This window comes from Ambystoma mexicanum, chromosome 2p (genome assembly GCF_040938575.1).
Source record: "Ambystoma mexicanum isolate Mex_15411 chromosome 2p, UKY_AmexF1_1, whole genome shotgun sequence".
In the NCBI taxonomy this organism is placed as follows: Eukaryota; Metazoa; Chordata; class Amphibia; order Caudata; family Ambystomatidae; genus Ambystoma; species Ambystoma mexicanum.
The window spans coordinates 189,297,265-189,322,902 of NC_090923.1; the positions used below are offsets into that span (position 1 = coordinate 189,297,265).

The 25,638-nt window shown below is 49.6% G+C and overlaps 1 protein-coding gene across 3 annotated transcripts in view; it reads left to right on the forward strand.

Moving 5' to 3' along the window:
- The window catches only part of RAD18 (RAD18 E3 ubiquitin protein ligase), a 1,168,890-nt gene that overhangs the window by 68,525 nt on the left and 1,074,727 nt on the right, over window positions 1-25,638 (forward strand). For all 3 annotated transcript variants that reach the window (XM_069643474.1, XM_069643473.1, XM_069643475.1), the window contains one exon: window positions 12,134-12,195. In XM_069643474.1, coding sequence (XP_069499575.1) covers window positions 12,134-12,195 — 62 coding nt within the window. The remainder of the gene's footprint in view (window positions 1-12,133; window positions 12,196-25,638) is intronic.

Sequence of the window (25,638 nt, forward strand, 5' to 3'; positions counted from 1 at the left end):
ACAGGGGTCAAGCCACCCGAGGCCCGTTGACTATGAACACACCCTAAGACTCACCAGCAGTGGCCACATCCGGCATCCCACCCAGCGTTCATCATGTCGGACGACGAGGGAGCATGTCGAGGACAGCTCGCACCACTACCTCACTTTGACTTGGTGGGTGCGCCTGCCAGTCTGGGACCCTGGTGGACAGCCTGGGTAGAGAACCTGGATCTATACTTTGAGGCGGTGGAAATGAAGTACAAGGCCAAACGCCCAACCCTCCTGTACTCCGCTGGACTGGCTGTCCAGACGCTGTTCAAGACACTAAGACCCGTGGATCAGTCCTATGACGTAGTCATCGCAGCCCTGAATGAGTATTTCAGGCCCATGGTCCACAGGGACTACGAATCGTTCAGGAGGAGGTGCGCGAGGCAAGAGGAAGGGGAGAGCCTCGATGCATTTCATGGGAAGCTGTGCGGCATTGCTCTGTCAGGTGCCCTGGGCAATTTTGAGGACGACGAGATCAGGGCGCAGATCATCTATGGCAGCAGTTCTTCAAAACTGCGCAAGAAAGTCTTGAGGGACCCAGCGCTAACCCTCTGACTCATCCAGACAACACCTCAAGCTGGAGGCCCCCATGCAGCGAATCAAGCTGGAGGAAGTATCAGCTGTTGGCAAGTGTCAAGGAGGAATGCCGATGAGGAGGGAAGATTGGCCGAGGAGAGACCCCAGTGCCACAATATTCCATCAGTGTGGGTGGGATCTTCCACACCCGCAGGACTGCCCTGCTAAAGGACACATCTGTGGGAGGTGCGGGAAGGTGGATCACTTCGCACGGGTGTGCCTTGCCCTGACACCAGTCAGCATGGTGGGGACATCGGGGGGGAGGGGCGTGAGTTGAAGGAGAGAAAGACCCCCAAAGTGATGATGTAGGATCAGAATGGGTGTGCGGACTAGAATGCACCAAGTTAGACCCAGTCTAGGGTCACTACTCTGTAGTGGGGGGTGATTTTTCTTTTGTTATAATAAAGGAGGGATGTTGTGTGCAGGTCTAGTGTTCGAGTGCGAGAGCGCGTCATGCCATTGTCATGACGCCTCTCTAATAAAAGGGGCTCTGCTGGCACGCAGAGGGCAGTGCAGCAGAGCCCCAGTAAGCGGCAAATCGTGTCTGTGTACTTTCTTTCTGGCCCACGCCGCGTGGTCGAGGCCTGTCCTGGAGGCCTGTCCTGGTTGCCCCCAGTGCCGAGGCTCCCATCGTTGGGGTGACCCCCATCAGTGAGGTAACGTGTCCGGTGATCGGACGTTCCAGGGTGCTCCCTGCTGTCTAGGTGCTGCATGGGTGCAGCGCGCTTTGTGGTTGTCGGGTGCCCTGACATCACATGTGGCCCGCCCGGCGACCGGAGGCGGGCCACCACAGGGATGAGAGCACACCGCTCAAGCGCTCTCTGAGTAGCCGCGGTACACCCGCGCTCAGGCGCACCGATGCCGGCACAGTCCTGCACAGGGCCACCTCGGAGCCACTGAAAATGTCTCTTGCAGTTCCAAACCCCGGCGAGAGTGCTCAGCAAGCCCTCACATGGGCCGCTGCACATCATTGAGCCTTGCCGCAGAAAATATGGGTTTGTGCCAGATGCGTCCAGCTTATACTTGTGTGTAGAGGGGTGTTGGGGATCCCACCCAAGCCTTCGGGTCCCGCGGTAGTTTTTGGCCGCAGCAGCTCCATCAGCCGCCAGACTCAGACAGAATGTTCCCTGTCGCCTGCAATGCGAGCAGCAGTCCAACACTGCGGGCAGATTCCACTCAGGAAGAAGGATGATTAATAATGGTCGAACACTTCAGCTCTAGCAGAGAGCAGCCATCTACAAAACCTTTAAGCAAAATGGTGCCGTTTATTTGAAAAACATTTTGTGTGTGAACTACCCAGCGGCTGAGAATGGCAGGAAATAAGCACCAACCCCCTTTAGAATTCCAGCAAGGCATAACATGACTTGCAATGCAGCAGCTCTGATCTTCTGTTCTGTTTTGCGCTTGCTCTGAGAGGATCACAAAAGAAATACATGCTGTTACTTTCTTATCTTGTTGGGCTGCTTTTGAGGTGGCTGGATGCTGGATGCTCTCCATGCTGTCCCATTCGCTGTCGAAACACTTTTTTCCATGGTAGACAAACAGAACTCCACCATCGGTTTCGGTTAGAAACAATGACTGACTGCTTTGTTTTTCAAAACCAGTCTACAGTGTTAGCATATGAGATTGCCCCAGGCCGCCCCTCACATCGCACACGCACCTGGTGGAATAAGACACGGACAAGTCTGCTCAGTTTGGAGTCCCAGTGGTGAATGCCGTCTTCCGGTCCTTCTTTATTTTAACCCACATGCGCGAGCTGGAACGAGGTTTGCGCATGCGTATAAACAGTAATACGCTACGTAACATCATTCTTTTCCTTAAACAAAAAGGACAACAAAATATCAACAGTGCAACAACTCAACGTGAGTTAACTTGTGTTACCACACTAGCTGTCTAGGCCTCGGTGTCCATGATATAGTCCTGGAATCGAGGTGGACACCGCTGCGCTTCTCGGCTCGGGTATCTCCGGCTGTCAGCATGGACCGGCCGTGGCAATTCCCTTGATGGAGGGCCTGCACCCCCATCCGGTACCTCGGTTGTCGGATTGGCATCTTGGTTCTCAGGCTCAGGTGCCTCTTGAGTTCCTTCCGGCGGGTTGACTCCGATCTTTTTGAAGTAGGACACATTCCGGGTCACAGTCCCTCGCCAGTTGGCTGCAGTTATCATGGAGCCTTTCACATGTGTCACCAGAGGTTCGTATGTGATGGACATTTCCTCCTCGGGGTGTTTGTTTCTTATCAGCACAGTGTCCCCTACGGTGATGTCCTTGTCTTGTAGATTTCTCCGACCGCTTTCTTTCTCATCCTTAACCTGCCGCTCCTGCCGGATACGTTCATTGTCGATCACCCCAGGTTCTCTTCCCTCCACTTCGGGTATCAGACCTCTGGGACAGTGTTTATACAATGCCTCTGCCGGTGCTACCCCTGTGGACTGGCGTGGGGTCGCCCTATACTCTCTCAGGAACTCAAATAGGTTCTAGCGTAATTCTCCTCCACCATTTATTGAAATATGGAAGATCTTGTTCAATGTCGGCATGAACCTTTCTGCTTCCCCGTTTTATCTTGGCCAGAGTGGTGTCACTCTTCGATGTCTGATGCCGCGGTCCTCCAAGTATTTGGCAAACTGTTGCCCCTAGAAAGGTGGGCCATTGTCCGAGCAGAGTTCGTATGGGAACCTGTGTGTGGCAAACCTTTTCTCCAGCGCCAATATAGTATGGTCGCACGCCGTCGACTCCACTAACTCCATTTCTGGGTATCTGGACCACTGATCCACCACTGCTAGAAAGTACATCCCCCTTCCAGTGGACCCAAAGTCCGCGTGCACGGTTCCCCATTGCTGTTCGCTTCTTTCCATGGATTGTATTGTGAGTCCCCTCTCAACTGGGCTGGCAGCTTGGCATGGAATGCATATGCGCACAAATTCATCCACATGCCTCTCTAGGTCAGTAAACCATACCTTGGCTCTCAGGCGTGCTTTAATTTTCGCTGCACTTTGATGCCCTTTGTGTGCTAGTTCCAACACCTTCGCTACCAGGGAACCAGGAATGACAATTTGCTGTCCTCTCAATATTAGTCCCTCCTCAGACATAGAGAGTTTGTTACGGGCCTTCCACATTGCCTGCAAGTCTTGTTGCGCCCCCGCCTCTCGTCTGGTGTTAGCTAACACGTCCTTCCACTCCCGGCTGTCCATGGCTGCCCGAATGATCTGAAATACCTCATCACTTTCGGAAGCTGCTATTATCTCTTGAAGTGACAATGCCACGGGCATGGCGGCTTCCACGACATTTCGAACCATTTCTATGCAATCAAACACCTCTACGATTTCTTGCGTACGGCCAGCCCTGGGTGGCAAGACAAGCCAGCCCTGGGTGGCAAGACAAGTAATCCGCAGGGTTGTTGGTGCCTGGCCGGTATTGCAGTTTTACCCCATATTCAAACAGGGACAACATCCACCGCTCAATTCGTGGGGGTGGTTTTGAGGATCCGCCTACCATGATAGGTATTAGTGCTTTGTGGTCTGTGATAACTACCACCGCTTTCCCCAAGATGTATAGTCTGAAGTGTTTACACCCAAACAGTATCGCCAGAGCCTCCCTTTCAATCTGCAAATACCTCCTTTCTGTATCTGATAAAGCCTTGCTGGCATATGCGATGGGGCGCATTTGTCCTTGGGCATCTGCTTGTAGAAGAACTGTGCCCAGCCCTACCGGACTAGTGTCCACCACAATCTCGGACTCCCTCTCTGGATTAAAGTACACCATTGTTTCCCTGCCCGTTAGCGCCGTCTTAATGTCTGTAAATTCCTGTCTGCTCTCTCGTGGTCCATGCCCACGCCACATCGTTCTTGGTAAGTTCCCTCAATGGCTTGGACAGAGATGCCAGGTCCTGAATGAATCGGCCACAGTAGTTCACCATACCTAAGAAGCTTCTGACTTCGGAAGGTGTCTCTTGGGCTGCTGCTTCTTGTATCTCTCGCACTTTCTCCGGGTCCGGGGATATGCCCCCTGCGTGGAAGATGAACCCAAAGAATTCAATGTGGTCCTTGAAAACCCTCACACTTTTCCTTGTGTCGCGTGAGACCTAGGCCTTTGCTTCTGTCCAGTGTCTTCAAGACTTTTCATATGGTCAGCTTCTGCAGAGGCAAAAACCAGGATGCCATCGCTTAGGTTGATGACCTCTTTTAGTCCGGCCAGGATACCGCAAATGACATTTTTAGAAACTTCTGACGATACACCAAAGCTTAACCTTTTAAACTGGTATAATGCTTCGTGGGTGGTGAAAGTCGTAATGTAACGGGATTCTGGGTGTAACTCCAACTGATGATACCCAGAACGGAGGTCCAACTTGGAGAACACTCTAGCCCCTTGTAGCTCACCTATGATATCGTCCAATGTCAGTGTAAGGTGTCTTTCCCTTTTAATCGCTGCATTGGGCAGTCGCATGTCGACAAACATGCATATGGCTCCGGGCTGTTTAGGTTTCGGTGCCACCACAATCAGGGACACCCATGGGGTGGGGCCTTCTACCCTTTCGATGATGTTCATATCAACCAATGACTGTAATTCTTTCTCGACCTGCGCTCTAAGGTGAAACAGTATTCTCCTATGCTTCAGTGGCGTTGGCCTCAGTGACGTGTCTATGTGGAGCCTGATCAGGTCTCCCTTCAGTTTACCCACCCCACGGAAGATGTTTGCATATCGTTCCAGGAGGTGATCAACGTCTGTTTGGTACACTGACATGGTAAAATGGACAATGTGTAGCGCCTCTGAAGCCGCACAGCTCAGTAAAGAATGAGGGCTCACATCTGTGACACAAAATCTGGCCTTTATCGTGTTCTGTCCGTGGGTGACAGGCGCCAAAAACTCCTTGCATGGGTAAAGGTGTGTTCCTCCCCCCAACCCCCCACAAAGGTGTAGATCCTTGCTTTTGTGACCTCGAGCCCTGGGGGGCCTGGAAGGGCCTCATAATGCTCTGCCGCCAGAACACTGACAGATGCACCTGTGTCAATCAATACAGGCGTTGGGGTGTCTCATATGTTGACCATGCAGGTAGGTTGCCTCCGTTTCTTTGCCTTGTGGCTACGTTGGAAATGAAAAACACTTCCTCTTCATCCTCCTCTTCCTCTGCTATGTCCAGCTCCTGTATGCCATGTTCAATTGCCGCCACATTCTTTAATTTTCTGCGGTTACCACTGCCAATTCTTGCTGGTCCCCTGGACGTGGCCACCGGAGTTGCAGCCCTGCACACCCTTGCCTAATGTCCGGGTGCGCTACACCTGCCACATACTCTTGTCTTTGCCGGGCACTCGCCCACATGAGGTAGGTCATATCCACAGTATTGGCATGAGTGCTGACTCTGGAGTCTGGAGGACCATCAGGCCTTTTCTGGCCCCACCGTGGCTTCGTAGGAGTTGACCGTCCAATAGCAAAAGCTTCTTCACTCTTCCCCGGGTGGACAGCTGCGTCCATCCGAGCACCCCTGCTCTCCGCTAGTTCATATGCACGTCCAATGGCCAGAATCTGCGCTAGCGTTAGGCCGGGCTCACGGAAGATATGTCTTCTCAGCTTTCCCGAGCTGCACCCTTACGTACCATGCCTTCCTCATTCTCCCACCTGCATTTGCTGGCCAAATGTCTTAACCTCCCACAGAACTGGTCCAGTGACTCCTCTCCCAGCTGTTTCTCTGCACACATGACAAACTTGTCATAATCCATGTTTGCCAGAGGTGGGAAATGATTTTGTAGGGCCAACTTGACAGCCGCATAGGGGGTTGCCTGCAAGTTCAATGAGTCAAAGATCCGGTGCACCTCCGATCCTGCTGAATACAGCATCGTTGCCACTTTCGCATTATCCTCTGTCTCACCGGTGGCTCTAAAGAACATTTCTAGCTTCTTAACCCATAACAACCATTTGCTTACAAGCTTAAAAGGGGGCCCCAAAAGGCCAAACTCTGGCAAGGGCGCCAAAGTACCTTGTTGTCTGCGTGGCACTTGCGCTGGAGCGACGGCAGCACCATCCTGTTCTCCCATGCTTACAGACCACACAAGCACCCCACTTTAGTGATTGAGGCCGCAAGTCTGTCCCCTTCTTGAGATGTTGTACTCCGCATTCACTTGGTTCCTCCACGTGCCAGCTTAGCCCCTTCTGTTGGTGTTCTTCCCACAAGCAGGATTGGCCTTTGATGCTGTTGTCTTCCCAGCTGCAGGAGTGAAGTGGAATGACCTCTGCTGTCCCCAGACCATTTGAATGCAATACTGTCACTTGGGGTACCTCTCCTTGGCAGGATTAGCCCATGCAGCTTATGTCCTCTTAGTTGTAGGAATTATGTTGGCTGAGGTCTCCAAACCTCATTCAAAATCCATGAATCGCAGCCATCGGAGGTCCGATAGCCATGAAAGTTCCAAGAATTGTTCTTTTATGATGAACGAATGGCGCACAAGCACCCTGTCGGTCTGCAACCGTCGTGTATAATGTGCCAAGATGGCGGCCAACTTGCTGCGTAGGATTCGGTGCTGCGGAGAATGTCGGAACGCCTCATCCGACGTTGATGAACCCATTGAGGATTTCGCTCACACTCGCGCTGAACTTTCCTCATCGTCAATGTTGGCATATGAGATTGCCCCAGGCCACCCCTCACATCGTACACGGACCTGGTGGAATAAGACACGGACACGTCTGCTCATTTTGGGGTCCCAGCGGCGAATGCCGTCTTTCGGTCCTTCGTTTTAACCCGCATGCGCGAGCCCAAACGCTGCTCGCGCATGCGTATAAATACACTAAGTAACATACAGAGTTACATGTTCACGCTACCAGAACAATAATGCAAAAACCTGTCCAACCAACCAGACCGCCATCTTTATAGTTACGACCCCAACACAAAAACGAAATTAGCAAACCATCTTTCAGAAAAGAAACGCAACATCAGTCCGTAAGAGGTAAGCGATATTCAATCAACACTACAGCTAAGTCAATGCCTAGTCTGGGATGCTGAGGAAAACCCTTATTGATGTATTTTTATATCCAGTTCAGTACTCTGGATGACAACCCTTGTATAACACCCCCTCTTAGAATTCCCCTGATCCCACTGAGCCAAGAAGTAGGTTTGTTTTGCAAATTAAAAAGGTTTATTTGAAAAAATAAACAATATATATATCACACTTTTATAATAAATTAGTATCTGATAGTACACTTAGACATATGATGTTGATCAACAATGGGTAATCTGGCACTAGCACACTTCTTTACAATCAATGAGGAGTTAGTATAGGATGGATAAAGTACCAAAAATACTTTTATGGTTTCAAGGGAAAAGCAATGAGGAATAAAATGCAGTACAGAAATACTTGATATGATTTTAGCAAAAAATAAGATAATCACTTTTTCTCTGGCAATACACCCATCTCCCCTATGCAATGTAAGAAATGGAAGGAGATGGAAAGAGGAGCACACAGTTCTCAGGAATGCAAGCAAATGCAGTACGAAATTCAGTTCCCCCCCAGCAAGCCCAAAATGCTTTTAAATGTGATGGCAATGGATGGGAAAATGTGCCAACTGATTTTAGTTCCCTCTAGAGATTCAGGGTGAGTGGGAGATGCGTGTTGGTATTAGTTCAGGCTCACTTTAGCAATGCTCTGAGTTATTACCAAGTTGCAAACGGATTTTAACAAAAGAAAGAATGGAGCTGCTATTTTGACAAGTGGAGAAATTGAGCCAAAATCGCAAATCGCGGTAAATTTCACGAGTGTGTGATTCACGATTGCGGTAAAAGTATAAGGAGTAGGAAGTCGGTTCTAGGCTTGTTGGAAAGCTTAGATTCTAAGCTTTCAGAGGAAAGTTCCTAGCCCAAATGGTTCCAGAGATACGGACGATTAAATAAAGGTAGTTTTTCGGATTTAAAGTAAACTCAAAATGACAGGTGACAGCTTGCAGCTGCAGAATTGACAGGTGACAGTTGTGCAGCTTTAAAAATGACAGATGACACGATTTCTAGGAGGCAGTTCTACTTAGGTTAAAATAGTTTGGATTAGATTATTTTAACTCAGAGATTGGTTCTGCACAGTTCTGCTAGGTACTCACAATATAAATTTGAACTAGGCCTCGTCACGGATCTGGTCAACACGTCCGGCTGCAGTTCTGTCTGCTCGGCGGGTCAATCAGGCACCGGTTCTGCTCACAGCGATCTGGGTCAGCTCTGCTCTGCTTGTCTAGCCTCTCTGGATTCTGGATGTAACACTGCTTTCTGGGTACTGCTACAGGTTCTTGCAAAAATTCTCGGCAAAACTTCAAACTGCTCGCCCGGCTGTTGAATAGTTTGGTTAGTTTTGAGGCCTGCTGAAGAGGATTCAGCTGGTGGATTCAGGCCTCTCTGCTACAAATTCTGGAGTTAATTTCTGCTACAGGTTCTGGAGATTGATGGATTTGAAGTCTCGATCTCTGGATGTGAAGTCGTCGTTCAGCATGCTCCGCAGCAAATGGAATTGAATGTCTCTACCTGTCCCAGCAGTCTCTTTTTATGTCTTTTGGAAAGTGGGTGTGTGCGTTGGTCATAACTAAACCTGCCCCTCTCACTTATCATTGGCCAATCCTCCTCTCTCCCTTGATTGGGGGAAGGAAATGTGAGTCAGAGTGATGCTGTAGGTTTTATGGTCAGAGGAACCTCCCCTTGTCAGATTGCACACACATCTATTTCTGACCCAAATACATATTTATCTATGTACCATTTTTCTAATATTATAGGTCCAGTTAACATATATTTTCTGTAGCACCAAACCATCCGATCCCTGTCTTTGTACGATGTTGTGTCCACTGATGACAGAATTCTCCCCTTTTCATCCAGATAACGACCTCTAAACCTTTCCAGATTTTACACAAATGTGCACCAGGGATATGGGTTACAGATGATAAAGTGTCAGATTTTTAACATGCATACATTTGGAGTGAGACCCTATTTTCCGCTAGCAACCCCCCAGAATACACCACAGGGTCCTAACGCCTCTTAAAATGTTCACAGAAAAATCACAAAAATAATATTACTTATATAATTCTGACAAGTCTGCACTATGAGTTATCTATCTTTTTAAAATTATGCTCTGGTCAAAAAGGGGTGTGGCTTCCCACATCACAGGGTGGAATAACTGGTTTATCCACTTCCCCCAAGCCAGCTTGTTCACAGAGGCACAGCTGCCCCCAGTTTCTCCCAAGAGGAAGCTATTTTACGACACCCCCAATATAACATTTGCCTGAGTCAATGAAGTTGCATTGTTCTGTCCCTTCCAGTTCCCAGGTGCTCCACCCCTAATCTAATCAGAGGGTGCTACAGGTTCTTTTGGCAAGGGGCAGCAGGATGCAGCTAGGCCTGGGAAGAGTGGCTGTTGATCCAGTTTCAACTCCTGTCGGGGGTAGTTGTCGGGCAGAATTCAGTTTCATTAAGCCAGGTTTCAGCTAAATGTCACTTTTTGTTCCCAGTTTTCTACATTCAAATCAAACTGACAATTTTTACCTATACATTAAATAATTACTTCCTTCAAGTCATTTCAGAATATAGTTTTACATTGTATCCACCTCTTAGCAAGTCTTTCCTTGGTCTGGTTTTGTTTCATTTGTTCAGTTTTACACAAAAGGCTGGTGGTTTTAAAACGCCGGCTTTCTGATAGTGGTGAGTACTGGTAATGCAACCATTTTTGGGATTAAGAAAATGAATTCCCCACAGTTCTGAGTTGCTTTTTGGCAATCAGCATTGCCATTCCCAATGGTTTCAGGCTACTGTGGGTGTAGCCCAATGGTGGTTTTAGGCAGTGCCCTCCTGTGCTCACAACATAGGCAAAAATGGGTGGCAGCCTATTCTTCATGTTTTCCCTGTGCACTCTCTGGGGAGTTCTGGCCATCATGATGTTTTCCATGCCAATACTGCACAGTTTTATGGTAGGGCTTGGATGCATGGGTAAAAACATCCCACAGAGGAAGCTCCCCTCTCACGTCCAGTTTAAGCTATTTGTTGACAGGGATGTCGCCATTGTCTTGAGGACATGTCTCAATCCTTTTAGAAGGCTCCTGCCTGAGAGATTAACAGAATCTTCATCTTCCTTCGCACAAATGGCTGTAACTTTCCATTCTCACCTGCTCAATTCCTTACCCTGCAATGTTGATACAGAGAAGGAGATGAGCGGGTGTGCACAAGCTGAAGAGAGAGCCATAGGAAGAAATTGTATTTTTTATTTTATGTATTTGTTTCTAATGCGCCATAACCCACAGGCATCAGGGCGAAAGGTGACAGACCAAAAGGACTACCCCATTATGTCCATAGAAAGTCTCGATAAGGCTCGGTCCTAGGGCAGGGATCTGCAACCTGCACCCCGCCTGTTATTTTGGACTGACTCCCATGACCCTTAACTATTGACTATACTGGTTATAGCTGATGGGAATTATAGTCCAAAACATCTGGAGAGCCATAGGCTGCAGACCCCTGTCATAGGGTGAAGGAGAGACCTAGATGGTAGGGTTAACCCATTTTGTGGAACCATTGTGGCAGAACAGGAGGCCTTGGGTAGAGAAGTAGAAACTTGCTTGGATATTGAGAAAAGGGCGCAAGGACCACCCCTATGCTGGAAACCCCAATTGCCTTGCATGCATATTTTTATAATAAAACTTATGAGCATATTACGTGAGGCTCCTTGAGCAACTTGTCACAAAATTCTGTTTGCTTTTTTGGGGTTAATTCTGCTGGAGGTGATTCCTCCGGCACTAATTCATTAGAAGGAATTAGCCCAGAGGAAGTATCCCCACAATTTAGGAACTCGTAATTCAGCAGAGTGCTAAAAGGGTGCTAATTCCATTACTGCCACTTTTCTTTTACAACCAAACACTCAATCGGGCCCATGGTTTTTACTGTTTCATTGAATACACCTATACTCCTCCTGATATAGTAAATTATTGAGGAAGAACTATGCACCTTGTAATGCCCTTTTTAGGTTCTTTGAAGTTACCTCTTCATTATGTCTAGTCGCTACTTCGCATTGAATTTACTTATAATATCTGACCTTTAGTTTGACATGTTTTCTGCACCCAAACTGACTAGGACTTGGCTTAGAATAATACATTAATCCAGACATAGTAGAGATGGAGGGCATTGGGAGGACGTTTCTATTTGATTTTCAAATGATAGTGTGTTCAGACATGCATGCAGCAAGAAACTCAGGCTTGCTATATGATGTAAACCAAGTTAAATGACATATATTCTGACTTTTAACATGAATGCAAAAATACACTGTATTATCATGATCAACTAAATGAAATGGGTCAGAATCCAGGAGAGCAAATGCTCCTGTCAAACAATGTTACCACTACAGTCCATGGCCCAGACATATTGCAGTTAATGTTTCCTCTTCTGAAAATACGACCATCCTCTAAGTCACAGTGGCTGTTCTGTGCCCTGGAAAGGAACATGCCATCTGCATTTCAAAGAAATTCTTCTCTTTCAACTTCTTGCCAGTTGTCTGCTTACACCATGTGTTTTTCTTTTCTCTTCCCTCACAGATTGCTCTCTTTGCATACGCAAGTTTTTATCCTATAAAACGCAATGCCCGACATGTTGCATGGTAAGTACGTGTTCTTTAAGCATGGTGACTTGTGAGGAATCGTTTGGTTGCTACTCATCTGCCGATTTTTTATGAGTTTGATTTGAGTTTTCCATGTTGCCTGCATGATCTTGTTAAGCAGTGATCTTTCTTGGCCCTGTGTTAGTGTTTGTCCACCCCATAAGTGATGATTCTTGATGATAAGGTTTCTTTTAAGGGCGCGTGGAGGAACCGAGCCAATAGTGTATGATCTCCTGACATTCTTGGCGTTCAACGTTGTTTCATCGAAGTGAATTACTTTGTTTAAATTCACTTCAATGCAGTTACTTGATTCTTTTTATTTCTTCTTTTTTTTATGTATGAGATGGGATGCCACTGATAACCCCCTACCCACTCTCACCCTACCCTTCCCATCTCACCCTGATTCCCCGTACCCCCAAATATGCAACTATTTGTTTTTAATAAACCATGTTCATCGACAAAAACATGAACAGAACATTACAACCACAGGTTGAGCATTTCTCCCGACTCATCCTCCGGTGTCACCTCCATCCCCATCTCTCACCTCCCTTCTGACCTTCCACTCTCCCTCCCCTTCTCCACTCTCCCTCCCCTTCTCCACTCTCCCTCTCCCAACTAGACATCCCCATTCCGCCTATTCCTTCCCCCCCTCCTCCATCGCACCTTCCCGCCCCTCCTCTGCGAAAGCCTTTCCTATCTCCAACCATGTTGCCCAAATCTTTTGAAACTTTTGTGGGCACCCTCTGTCCCCATGCACTATTTTATTCTAGTTCTGCACAGTAGTCCATGTCTTCCAGCCATTGCTGGAAGCAAGGAGTGTCCGGGGTGCCCCATTCTTTTGCCAGCCTCTTTTTTTCCCCCTGTGTCAGAGCAGTCCGAAGTAGCGATGTATCCCTTGCGCTGAAGCCTGTGTCTCCCCGCTCATTCAATAGGAACAATTTAGGGCAATCGGGGATTGCCCATCCCACCAGCCTGGTCATTTTACTTCTCACTTTGTCCCAGAAGGATTTTACTATGGGGCACTCCCGAATCGAATGATGAAAGGATCCCACCTACCTCCTACTCTGCAAACATAGAGAGTCTGCTGCCCAGCCCATCTGGTGTAGCCGGTCTCAGCTATAATAGATTCTGTGTAACACCTTATATTGTATCGGGCACAATCCTATTGTGTCACTCGCTTCCTTTGGGGACACTGAGGCTTCCGTCCAGTCTTCCTCCCCTATGGGACCCTGGTTCCATTCCCAGGCCGCCCTCAGTTTCAACACTGGCTTGGAAGTGAAGTTATTTGGCATCTGATACAAACGCGTGATCCCTTTTTCTTTGATCTCCTCAATGTTAGCCTCAGTCCCATATCTAGTCTGTCGCCCCTCCCAGAACGTTGCGTGCTGCAGATGCATGGACGTGTATTGCTCCCTCTCTGTCAGCACGTAGATATCCTGCAGTTGGTGGAAGGATGCAAGCCAGTTTTGTTCCACAACATGTGCTAACTGTGTAATGATGACTCTCCTTCCATTTACGCTGGTTGCCTAGTTTCCGGATTTTCGGCAGGTACTCATTACCCCATACGCAAGCTAATTACTTTCCGATGAATTAACTGCATTAAAATCAAAATCAATTACAACGAAGTAATTCAATTTAATGAAACAACTGAACATTCTTCGGTAGTGCCTTGTGTGTAGGCCCATTGCATGTTTGCAATAAAAACTGTGCAATTCTATCTATAGTGGTAATATACCACTCGCCGGAACGTTATCCCACATTACAAACTGAATCAGTTCCTAAGAAGATTTTACGCGATGGGCATCACCTGCTTCTTGGAGACAAATCTTTGGCTAAATTCCCCAGATTAAGCCACCACCAAATGGATCACACAAACTATGGCGAATATAGGGTTCCAGCCATAGGTAAACAACCTTACGAATGGAGATGGACGGGCACTCACTATGAAATGCATCATTTTTCTTTTTTTAGTTTATTTTCAGCAACAAGAAAGACAGACAGCATGACATCAACAATTAGAAGTACATAAAAGTAGTAACATGGCATAAGTGAGATCAGTACATTGGGCCTTATCTGCAGCAATGTACAAATCGCCCCAGGGAATGAATCCCAAATGCAATAACCAACCCTGAAACTCCCTAGTACCAAGTATCTTGACTCTCTTCACGAGCTAGGTATGTGCGGAATGGAGCCCAAATGTCCTAAAATGGGCAGGCCGGGTGACCATAGCAATGAAGGCCTCTTCTCTCTCGCTGGTGTAGGCCAAGTCCTTGAGCCAATCCTCATAAGTTGGGGCCGAAGGATACACTTTTTAGAAACCATGCAGGCAAGATTAAAGAATAGTCTTGTAACTATTGACACTTTGCCTATATAACCCAGCAAGTACTTTAATGGAGACAAAAATGGGAGGAATCTTAACAATGTCATTCAGAATTTCAACCACCTTTCTCCAATATAAACTGACAGATGGACAGTCCTAGAACATGTGGTATGAGTTAACCGGAACAAAATCTCTCTTCGCACACGCACCAGTCACATCAGGTGAGAACCTTTGGCTGGGGAGTAATATAGTTGATTAAGTATTTTGAACAGTATCAGCCGGTAACGTAACCAGGGTTCATAGACCCTTCTTTAGTCAATGGGCAATACCGCCCACATTGCATGTCCGTAAATTCAATGCCAAGATCTCGCTCCCATTTCTGGCAAGCCCTGTTCTTACAACCCTGCCCAGCCTGTACCAGGCAGTAGTTTGGTCACCCCCGCTCATGCCCCATGTTGTCTCCTGTCTCCCCCCACCCCCGCTCATGCCCCGTGTGGTCTCTTGTCCACCCCCTACCCCCTGCTCATGCCCCGTGTGGTCTCTTGTCTCCCCCCCACCCCCTGCTCATGCCCCGTGTGGTCTCTTGTCTCCCCCCACCCCCGCTCATGCCCCATGTGGTCTCTTGTCTCCCCCCACCCCCGCCCCGTGTGGTCTCTTGTCTCCCCCCATGCCCCGCTCATGCCCTGTGTGGTCTCTTGTCTTTCCCCCACTCCCCGCTCATGCCCCGTGTGGTCTCTTGTCTCCCCCTACCCCCCGCACATGCCCCTTGTGGTCTCCTGTCTTCCGCCCACCCCCGCTCACGCCCCGTGCGGTCTCTTGTCTCCCCCCATGCCCCGCTCATGCCCTGTGTGGTCTCTTGTCTTTCCCCCACTCCCCGCTCATGCCCCGTGTGTTTCCCTGTGATCCATCAGCTTTTAATTCCCTCCTCTTTCTACCACCTTCCTACTCCCCTTCCTACCTATTTTCTCCCTCCTCTCAGCCTTTCTCCTCCTAGCACTTACTCCTATCATCTGTTACCTGACTTTTGATAGCAGCTTTACGAGGGGAGTGGGTCCTCCGACGTATTCCATATCTATGACCGGTAATGTCCACAGCTGTGCTGCTTCAGAAAATCTTTGGCGTCTGGGTCCTGCGTCGATGATGTCGATGCGCCGTCCCTGAGGACCTCCTCCGACGGCCGACGTCACCCGATGAGATAAGTAGGACGCACAACGCCCATAGCCTCAGTTCCGTTTTTTCCGCAAACGTGTTCGCTTCGTGAATCTCAGTACGCCTCGACTCGTTGGAGTTACTGTTTTCTTTCTCGGTTCGTTGAACCTGTTCGGTTTGTTTGTGGCGATGTCTTTTTCATTTTCGACCCCGCGTCCAGGCTTCAAGAACTGCGGGGAGTGTGGGTCCAAGATGTCGGTAACAGACTCGCACGACGCCTGCCTCTGGTGCCTCGGGGAGGCCCACGATACGGACAACTGTGTCGACTGCCAGTCGCTCACTGCAAAGGCCTTGCGAGAACGCAAGAAGAAACTGTCGGTAGGTCGGGTGTCTACCGGGTGTCTAACTGCCCCGGAAGTCGAGGTCTGCAGGGCTTTTCACCGATGACTCGAGGGGTGACTCTCCGCGTTGTCGTCGGAAGTCCGGTGGATCTCCTTCCAGGAGTTGGTCTCGCCACTCCTCCGCCTCTTCTAGGCATTCCAGGAAGCGCTGGCATAGGTCGCCTTCCCCGTCCTCTTCCGAGGACTCCGCCCGTCGGCAGGTCGCTTATCCCTCCATGCATGGGACACCGGAGGAATGGGCTTCCTTCGGGAAGCAGATGCTAGCGATTCTGGAATCACAGAGCACCGGTCCGTCTGCGCCTCCGAGTGGGGTTGGTCGGCACCGGTCGAGAGACACCGCCCGTACGCCATCGGGCTCGGGTGGTGGGCACTGCTCGCGGGAGAGGTCCCGCTTGGACAAGGGTAGTCGTTCTCGCCATGCCCGTTCCAGGACCCGGTCCGCAACGCGCTCGAGACCACGTGATCCTGTGCCGTCTTCGAAGAAGACATCGGCGCCCAGGCTGTCGAGATACACGCTCGGAGCTCCGGCTTCGAGGACTGTGTCGACGCCGCCGATGCTGGAGGCGTTGCAGCTGACGTCGACGCCGATTCGCTCGACGTCGACGCCTTTTCTGTCGACGCCGGCGCCGACTCGGTCGGCGCCCTCGACGCCTTTTCTGTCGACGCCGGCACCCTCGACGCCTTTCGGGGCGGTGGTGTCGGAAGGGCCCCGTCGCGTGGGGTTTGCCCCTAGAAAGGCTATGGCTAAGGTCCGGCACTGCTTTGGTCCGCAGAGGTCTTCCTCTCCCCGCCTGGAGTACATTTCAGAGGGTGATGAAGGCTCTGATGGCGGTCTGGTTCTGGTTACGGTTCCGGATGAACTTATCTCGGGCCATAGTCAGTTTGATGACCTGAGGCAGTCCCTGCATGATGCCAGTGGATTGGACACCTCTCCGGTGGTGGAGTTTTGTCGGCCGGAGCCTGGCACTCATGCCGATTCGTCATATCGGCGCCTTATGTCTCGGGTTACCGAGTACTTGGGTTGGTCGGCTCCCCCAGGGGAGTTCGTTCAGGATGATCTCACCGACATCCTTGATATCGGTCCACCCACTGACCCGGTTTTGATTTTCATATGGCTTTGCAGAGAAGGGTGGTGGCGGCTTGGACTGCTCCGGAGAGTCTCCCGGCAGTGGGCAAGTCTTTGTCGCAAAAATACTGTCCAGCCAGTAGCGACCCCTGCTACTTGTCTAGGCACCCCACCCCAGAAAGTTTGGTGGTGCAGGCGGCTACGGCCCCGGGAAAGCAGGCGTCGTATCCTACCATCCCTCCGGATAGGGACGACAAACGTTTTGACGGCTGGGCGAAGAAAGTGTTTTCTTCTGGTGGTATGGCGCTTCAGGCGGCCAACTCCATATGTGCCTTGTCTCGTTTCACGCACACTCTGTGGAACTGTGTTGCATTAGCGGCTGATCATATTCCCGAAGGGGACGAACGGGATGGTTTCCTTGCTATGGTTCAGGATGGCAAGGATGCCATGTGTGAGGCCGTTCAGTCGGGTTTCGACTTGGCGGATTGTGTCAGCCGGTCCATGGCGGCGAGCACCGTAAAGTGCAGGTTTGCGTGGTTGAGGAAGTCTGGGTTCGCTCCTGATGTGCAGTCCCCGCTCCTCAACATGCCCTTTGACGGTGAACACCTTTTTGGCAGCAAGGCTGAGAGGTTGCAGACCTCCAAAGCTGCAGCGAAGTCGTTGGGCGCTGCAGTTCGACAACCTCTGCCTTTTCGTCCTAGGGGACAGAAATGGAGGGGAGGTTCCTTTCGATATTACTCGTCCTTCAGTAAAGCGAGAGGAGCTAGCAGTCAAGGAGGCCATCATAAGAGTGCCAGAGGTGGAAACAAAGGTACTCGAGGTGCCAAGGCCGCTCGGGCAGTTGCCTCTTTGCCCTCAGGCAACGCCGCAGCCGCTACCACTCAGTCATGAGGCCAGGTCCCATGGTTCGCCGGTTAGGGGAAGGCTGGCGCAGCATCTTGTAGAGTGGGAAGCCATTACTTCAGATGTGTGAGTTCTGGAGATCATAACCCACGGCTACTGTCTTCCTTTTCGGCAGAGGCCTCACAACAATCCACCAGGGAACCTCTCTTTGAAGAGTCCGGATCCGCTCCTTGCGCAAGAAATTCAAGCCCTGCTGGAGAAAGGCGCCATAGAACTGGTGCCTGTAGCGGAGAGGAACAAGGGATGGTATTCCCCTTATTTTTTTATTTCAAAGAAAGACGGGGGATTGAGACCCATCATGGACTTGCGCGGTTTGAACAAACTCCTCAGGAAGGACAAGTTCAAGATGGTGACTCTTTCTCATGTCCTCCAGGCCCTTCAATTTCAGGACTGGTTGGTGTCTCTCGACCTCAAGGATGCTTACTTCCATGTGCCGATCCATCCCAAGCACAAGAAGTACCTGAGGTTCGCGGTTGGCGACTCGCACTTTCAGTTTCGGGTCCTGCCATTCGGATTGACCTCCGCCCGAGGGTTTTCACCAAGCTCATGGTGGTGGTGGCAGCGCATCTCAGGAAAGGGGGGATTCACGTCTACCCCTACCTGGACGATTGGCTGATCAGGGGGAGCTCTCCCGAGCAAGTCCTGGATCATCTGTCCGTCACCTGCCACTCCCTTCACAGGCTGGGCTTCTCCCTCAATTTAAAGAAGTCCCATTTGACACCAACGCAGCAGCTCCAGTACATCAGAGCAGTGCTCGACACGTCCCTGGGGCAGGGTTTTCCTCCTCAGGTGAGGGCTCTTCACATTCAGCAGATGGTGCACAAGTTCCAGTTTGGCCAGACTCTCCCAGCGTCCGAGTTCTTGAGACTGTTCGGCCTCATGGCATCCTGCATTCTTCTGGTGCTAGAGGCTCGTTTGCGGATGAGATCTTTGCAGTGGGCGCTCAAGCTCCAGTGGTCTCAGTCCTCCGGCAGGCTGTCGGACCCGGTTCAGGTGCCGCCCTCGGTAGCCCGGGACCTTCTGTGGTGGCCCGTCGAGGGCAATCTGATGAAGGGTGCCCCATTTTGGCTGCCCTGGCCGGAGGTGACGATCGTGACGGATGCATCCCTCACGGGATGGGGAGCTCATGCCAACGAGCTGACAGTCAACGGTCGTTGGTCTCCGTCGGAGTCCAGAATCCATATCAACCTGTTGGAGCTGAGGGCCATCAGGCTAGCCCTGAAGGCTTTTCTGCCGACTGTGCGCGGGAAGAGTGTCCTGATTCTGACGGACAACACGGTGGCCATGCACTACCTCAACAAAAAGGGGGAGGGGGGACAGGGTCACTTCCGCTGTGCAGGGAGGCGATGCAGCTCGAGTTCTGGGCCATCCATCAGGAAGTTTTGATCTCGGCAGTTCATCTGGCCGGAGACGACAACGAGACGGCGGATGCTCTGAGCAGGCAGAGCACGATCCCTCACGAGTGGGAGCTGGCTCAGGAGATTCTCCTTGAGATCTTTGCCCTTTGGGGGACCCCTCAAGTGGATCTCTTCGCCTCCAGTGTCAACCGGAAGTGCGAAAGGTTTTGCTCGCGGGAATTTCCTTCAAAAGGAGCCTTAGGAGACGCGTTCGTGGTGGAGTGGTCATTCCCACTGCTGTACGCGTTTCCTCCAGTCCCCGTCATCCTGCAAGTGTTGCGGAGGTTACAGAGGTTCGGTTCCCGGCTGATCCTCATTGCTCCGGCGTGGGCCCGGAGGACGTGGTACCCGGACCTTCTCGACTTGCCCATCTGCCCTCCACGTCGTCTTCCCTACCGAGACGATCTGCTCTCACGGGATGGGGGTCAGGTTCTCCATCCAGAGGTCAGATCCCTCAATCTTCACGCTTGGCTTCTGAAAGGTTGAGGTATAAGGATTGGGACCTCCCTGAAGACGTGTTGGAGGTGTTGCTCTCGGCCAGGCGGCCGGCAAATAAGTCGCTGTACCGTTGCCATTGGAGAAAGTTCTGCGACTGGTGCAGAGTTCAGAATGTGGATCCTTTTGAATGCGACATTCCCATGGTTTTGTCTTTTTTGATTTCTTTGGCCCACAGGGGCTTGCAAGTGGGGACCATTAAAGGTTACCTGGCGGCGCTGTCCGTATTTAAGCGCTCGTCTGAAGAGTGTTCCTATTTTAAGATTCCTTTAATTTCGCAGTTTTTGAAAGGGCTCACTAATGTGTTCCCTCCGTCACCTTTTTTGGTGCCAGGTTGGGATTTGAACCTTGTTCTTAAGTTTCTTATGGGTGCTCCGTTTGAGCCTTTACATTCTTGCCCTTTGAGACTGTTAACTCTGAAAACTGTGTTTTTAGTTGCGGTTACTTCCGCTCGAAGAGTGAGTGAGTTACAGGCACTTTCAGTTAAGCCACCCTTCACTGTATTTCATAAGGACAGGGTTGTCCTTAGAGTTCGTCCTTCTTTTCTTCCGAAGGTGGTTTCGGAATTTCATTTGAGCCAGAAGGTTGTTCTTCCAGCGTTCTATCCTCCTCCACATCCTGGTAAGGAAGAGGAGCGGCTCCATAGGCTTGATCCTAGGAGAGCGTTGAGCTTTTATATCTCGCGCATGTCCCGGGTCAGAGTGGACGATCAACTTTTCATTGGTTGAGCATTGGTTTTCATTGGAAAGCGCTTGGGACAAGCTGTGACGAAACAGACTTTGTCTCGTTGGATTATTTTAGCTATCTCCGAGTGGTACCGCTTGGCGGGTAAGGACCCTCCAGCTGGCTTGTGGGCCCATTCTACCAGAGGAGTGGCTGCGTCTGCAGAAGGGAGTTCCTATTCGTCACATCTGTGATGCAGCCACCTGGGCTTCAGTACATACTTTTGTATGTCACTATTCCCTCGATTCCATCAGGGGGCAAGATCCGGCCTTTGGCAAGGCAGTTCTCTATTCCGCAATTTGATTGGGCATGCTAAATTTGTATTCTAAATTTGTATTCTAAATTATTTCCCATCTCTTGCTTGGTACTGCTTTGGGAGTCTGTCATAGATATGGAATACGTCGGAGGACCCAATCCCCTCGAAGAACAAGTTACTTTCTTACCTGGTAACATTCTTTCGATGGGATGGTCCGATGACGTATTCCATATCGCTCCCTCCCTGCCTTCCCCGCTGCAGAATTTCTTTTGCGATTGCAGCTTGCATTCCGCAAGGCCTCGTGTGTCTGACTGGCAGAAAACTGGTGGCACACGTTCTGGGAAAAAACTATAACTGAGGCTATGGGCGTTGTGCGTCCTACTTATCACATCGGGTGACGTCGGCCGGCGGAGGAGGTCCTCTGGGACGGCGCATCGACGTCATCGACGCAGGACGCAGACGCCAAAGATTTTCCGAAGCGGCACAGCTGTGGACATTACCTGTCATATATACGGAATACGTCGTCGGACCATCCCATCGAAAGAACATTACCAGGTAAGAAAGTAACTTGTTCGTCTGTCTCCCCTCCTCCCCCCTTGTTTTTCTCCCTCCCCCCCACCCCTGCTTTTTAAATTTGTCACTAACAAATTTGGTCAGTAGCGTGCCTTGTTCTTCTCCTTTGCCCCCTCATATCACACCGTGCCCCCCCTCCCAACTCTCCTCTTGTATACCTCCTGCACTACATCAATTGTCGCCAGACATAGTAATATTACTGCTTGCTTTGTTTCTCCCTCTTTTCCATTACCTCTTACCTTACTTGTTCCTATGCACTTGCACTATCAGAAATGTCGACAGGCCAAGTATGATAGTTATTTTTCACATTCTGTATTGTTTCAAGGACTTTAACTGAATGTAACTGTATTTTCCTATGTTCCCTCCCTCCTTGAAGCGCTTTGAAACACATTGTGTATAGGCGCTATATAAATAAACTATCAATCAACCATGCGTCTGTTCTCTCCTTCATCAGTGATTGCCATAATACATTCATGTTTCTAGGGTTCCGCCAGAAAGGATGGGCACAACCGTCGGGTGGCTGCCCTGATGAGGTAATAGTGATATAGTTTTAAAAAGCCATTGCCCAATTTGGACCAAAAGTAATTCACAGACAGTTCCGCAATTGTAAATTATTCTTTTATACCCCAGGCCCTACATATTTCTACATTATATGTCAGAGGAGGCCCTGGGTAGTTCCATAGAACAGCCTGCCTACTGCAAGAAGTGGTGAGTGCCAATCTGTGAAATGTTCTAGCCCATGCAATCATTGTAGTGTGTACCTGGTCAAATAAGCAGGCATCTACTTAACAATCACAACAAATCACTGATTGTATGTTTGTAGGAGCTGCCCCATATTGTTCCAGGGATAAATGAACCACCTTACTCATAGATTAGTACCAATACCCAGAAAAGTGCACCTGTGCCACTAAACAGTAAAGTTCGAAATCTGGCACAGCCAGACATTATTGCGCATGTGTCTCAACTTAGCTGCTCCACCCACCCAAATAATCTGTAGTGCAAGTGACCTTAATCTTGTAAAGAACTCCCTACCCGGCCATATGGGAACATAACGAAAATAATAGAGTACTTTTGAGAAGCACAATCATTTTGAGCAAAGAGAGTCTACCGTACAACGAAAAAGGAAGCCTGAACCATACCTTTAATTTAGCCCTGAGTGCCTGCCGACATCCTGCACGATTATCAAAGTACAGGGATTTCTACAACCTGGAGACCACTACACCCAGATATTTAAATCGTGAAGGAACCCATTTGAAACCCATTAAATCCAATGGAGCAGTCGTAGCGTCTGTGAGTGGGAATAGCTCCGACTTGAATCTGTTGATTGTATATCCAGAATACATGGTGAACTCATGGTCTGTGTCCATTATGGGGACCAGGTTGACCTCTGTATCCCAGACATAAAGGAGAGTATCACCCGCATACAATGAGGTGACTTTCGGAGGGCCTGATATGCGGATAACCCTATGAATGTGAAGTGTTCTAAAGAGTTACACCAGGGGCTCAATGGTGAGAGCAAAGAGCAAGGGGGATAGCGGACATCCCTGCCGTGTACCTATGCCTAACTGAAACACACGAGACATAATATTGTTGGTGCAGACCCTGGCAAAAGGCCCAGAATAGAGCAACTGTACATCGTTTATGAAATAATGCCCAAACTGATAGTGCAGCAGAACCTTAAATACATCCACAACACTGAATAAAAACCTTTCTCAGCATCCAGGAAGGCTGCGACCGCCCTGGTGTGCTTCCACATTCATCAAGGACAATGGCCTATATGAAGCAACGTCAGCCAGGGTATTATTGGGCTTTAATAGAACAGGAATAAAGGCTTCCCGAAGGGAGGGCGGAAGCTCCCCCAAACCGAAAGTGACTCCTCCCACACCTGAAGCAATCAAGGCACAGCGTCAGCCAGAAATCCTTGTATAATTCAACCCCATTTTTGGATTGTCTAGGGGCTAATCTGGCCTACTAGAGAAGCTATGGGAGAACAATATCAGATAAATAGTCCTCTAAGGTAGTGTCAGAGCATGCATCCGCATTGGCATTCAGCGCAGCATAGTAGTGTTTGAACACCCTATTTATACCCTTGTTGGTGACCCCCACCTCTCCAGATGGACCAGCCTGTGCATCTCTCTCCGTTCTAACCGCTCGGGCCAATGATCTTCCAGGTCTCGCCGCCTCCCCATCTGCTAACTTCCTTTTCTGCAAGTTCTTGAAACCTCAACGTATTCCCCTTAGTCACAACCAGTAACGCTCTGTCCTTTATCAAGCAATATTTGTTTTCAGCTGCACCAGCTGTCGTTTAACCCTGCCCATTTCAGCCCTAATAGATTTGAGAGTCCCTGCTGCAGCCAACATCAATTCACACTGTATCCAATTTTTTTTTTCCACTTAAGTTTTATTGAACATTTTCCAAAAACATGTTTCAGATCCACAAACCATAGACCAACAGTAACCTCAGAGAACATCACCAAAAGACAACCCCTCCCTGACCCCCCGCACAGTAACAACCGCATCATACAGAATAGTGTAGAATAAGAGTCAAATCAATCAAGGGTCGAACATTTTGCGATTGGCTGACATGTCAGGCTCGAGTTAAAAGAGAAAAAGGACTAACGGACACCGGAAGGCACACACCCCTTGAGGGTCAAATTATTCTTTGAAGGCACATAACCTCATTGCTTTGCAGCTCTCATGGAGCAGCACCATCATCCAGTCTTGGAGGAACGAGTTCATGGTGTTGTGTGTCAAAGCAAAGAGTTTCTCATATGTATATATAGTCCAAAGCTTAGCCATCCAGTCTGCTTTCACCGGCACCAAACCACTTTTCCACTTTTGGGCTAAGGCCAATCTCCCTGCCCTGAGCATTGCCTGAACTACCCCAGGCAAGGGCACTGAGTCCTTGTCAGATGTTGAGATTCCAAAGAGGAACACAAGGGGGTGTACAGACAGGGAAACGCCCATAATCTCATGAATCCAACCCCAGAGGTCTGACCAATATTCCTGAACACCCGGGCATTCCCACCATAAATGGAACCAAGACCCCTGTTGACCACACTTCCTCGGACAGGCTGGGGACACCCCAGGAAACATTTTGGCGAGTCTCTCAGGTGCAAAGTGCCATGCGTGAAACATTTTAAAGTTGTGCTCCATCGCTGCCGTGTATAAGCGGCCCGTGAAAAGGGATTTAAAGATCGCTTCCCAAGTACCTTCCTGCACCACCATCCCCAACCTAGTCTCACACTGATTCTTAAACCTCTGTCTACACGCTACCTCTGCTGTAATTAGGACCCTATAAAATCTTGACAGGGACCCTCTCCTCGATGAGGATTCAACAATAATTTTCTCAAGTGGCGTAAGGGACCGGGCCAGCCGCTCCCCCAATTGGCTATCCATCAAAATCCCCTTCACTCGTATGAACCATAGCCTCCACCACTCTGGGATATTTAATGAATTCACCCTGTTGAAAGAACTGCGCCGCTCGTTCAAGGCCCGCATCCGACCATGCCTACGTCCCACGTATATCTATTTTGCCCAGATCGATTGAGGGGCCCCACAAGGATGACGAAGGGGAAGCCAGGATGAAAGAGCCGCGTTTTCCCTGTTGTCACTCCATACCTCCCACAACACAGACAGCGTCGGATGATTCCTAACTCTATATGGGAGGGATTTAGTAGACCAGAGGAAATCTCTCACCTTCTTGGGATGAACTTGCATATCTTCGATGTATGACCAATAGGTTCTCAGGTCATCTCTTGAGTGCTCAAGCATCACTCTTAGCTGGGCTGCTTTGTGGCAAAGCCTGGAGTCAGATAAACCAAAGCCCTAAACGTTTTCGGGAGCGTCAAGGTCCCATGGTTGACCGTTGCTTTTTTCCCCTTCCATATAAAGTTCTGGACCACGAAGTGAAGGGATCTGAAAAAGGACCTCGGTATGGCAATCGGGAGGGAAGAAAACAGAGATGCCTGGGCAAAACATTCATCTTAACTGACCATACGACCAAACCATGAAAGGGTCAAGGGGGCCCAACGAAGTAAATCTGACTTTATTCTAGCTAGGATAGTTTACGTCGAAAAGAAGGGATAAGTCTCTTGGGAATAGCACGCTCAAATAGGATGTGGTCCTACGCTCAAATCTGAAGCCCCCACCACGACTCC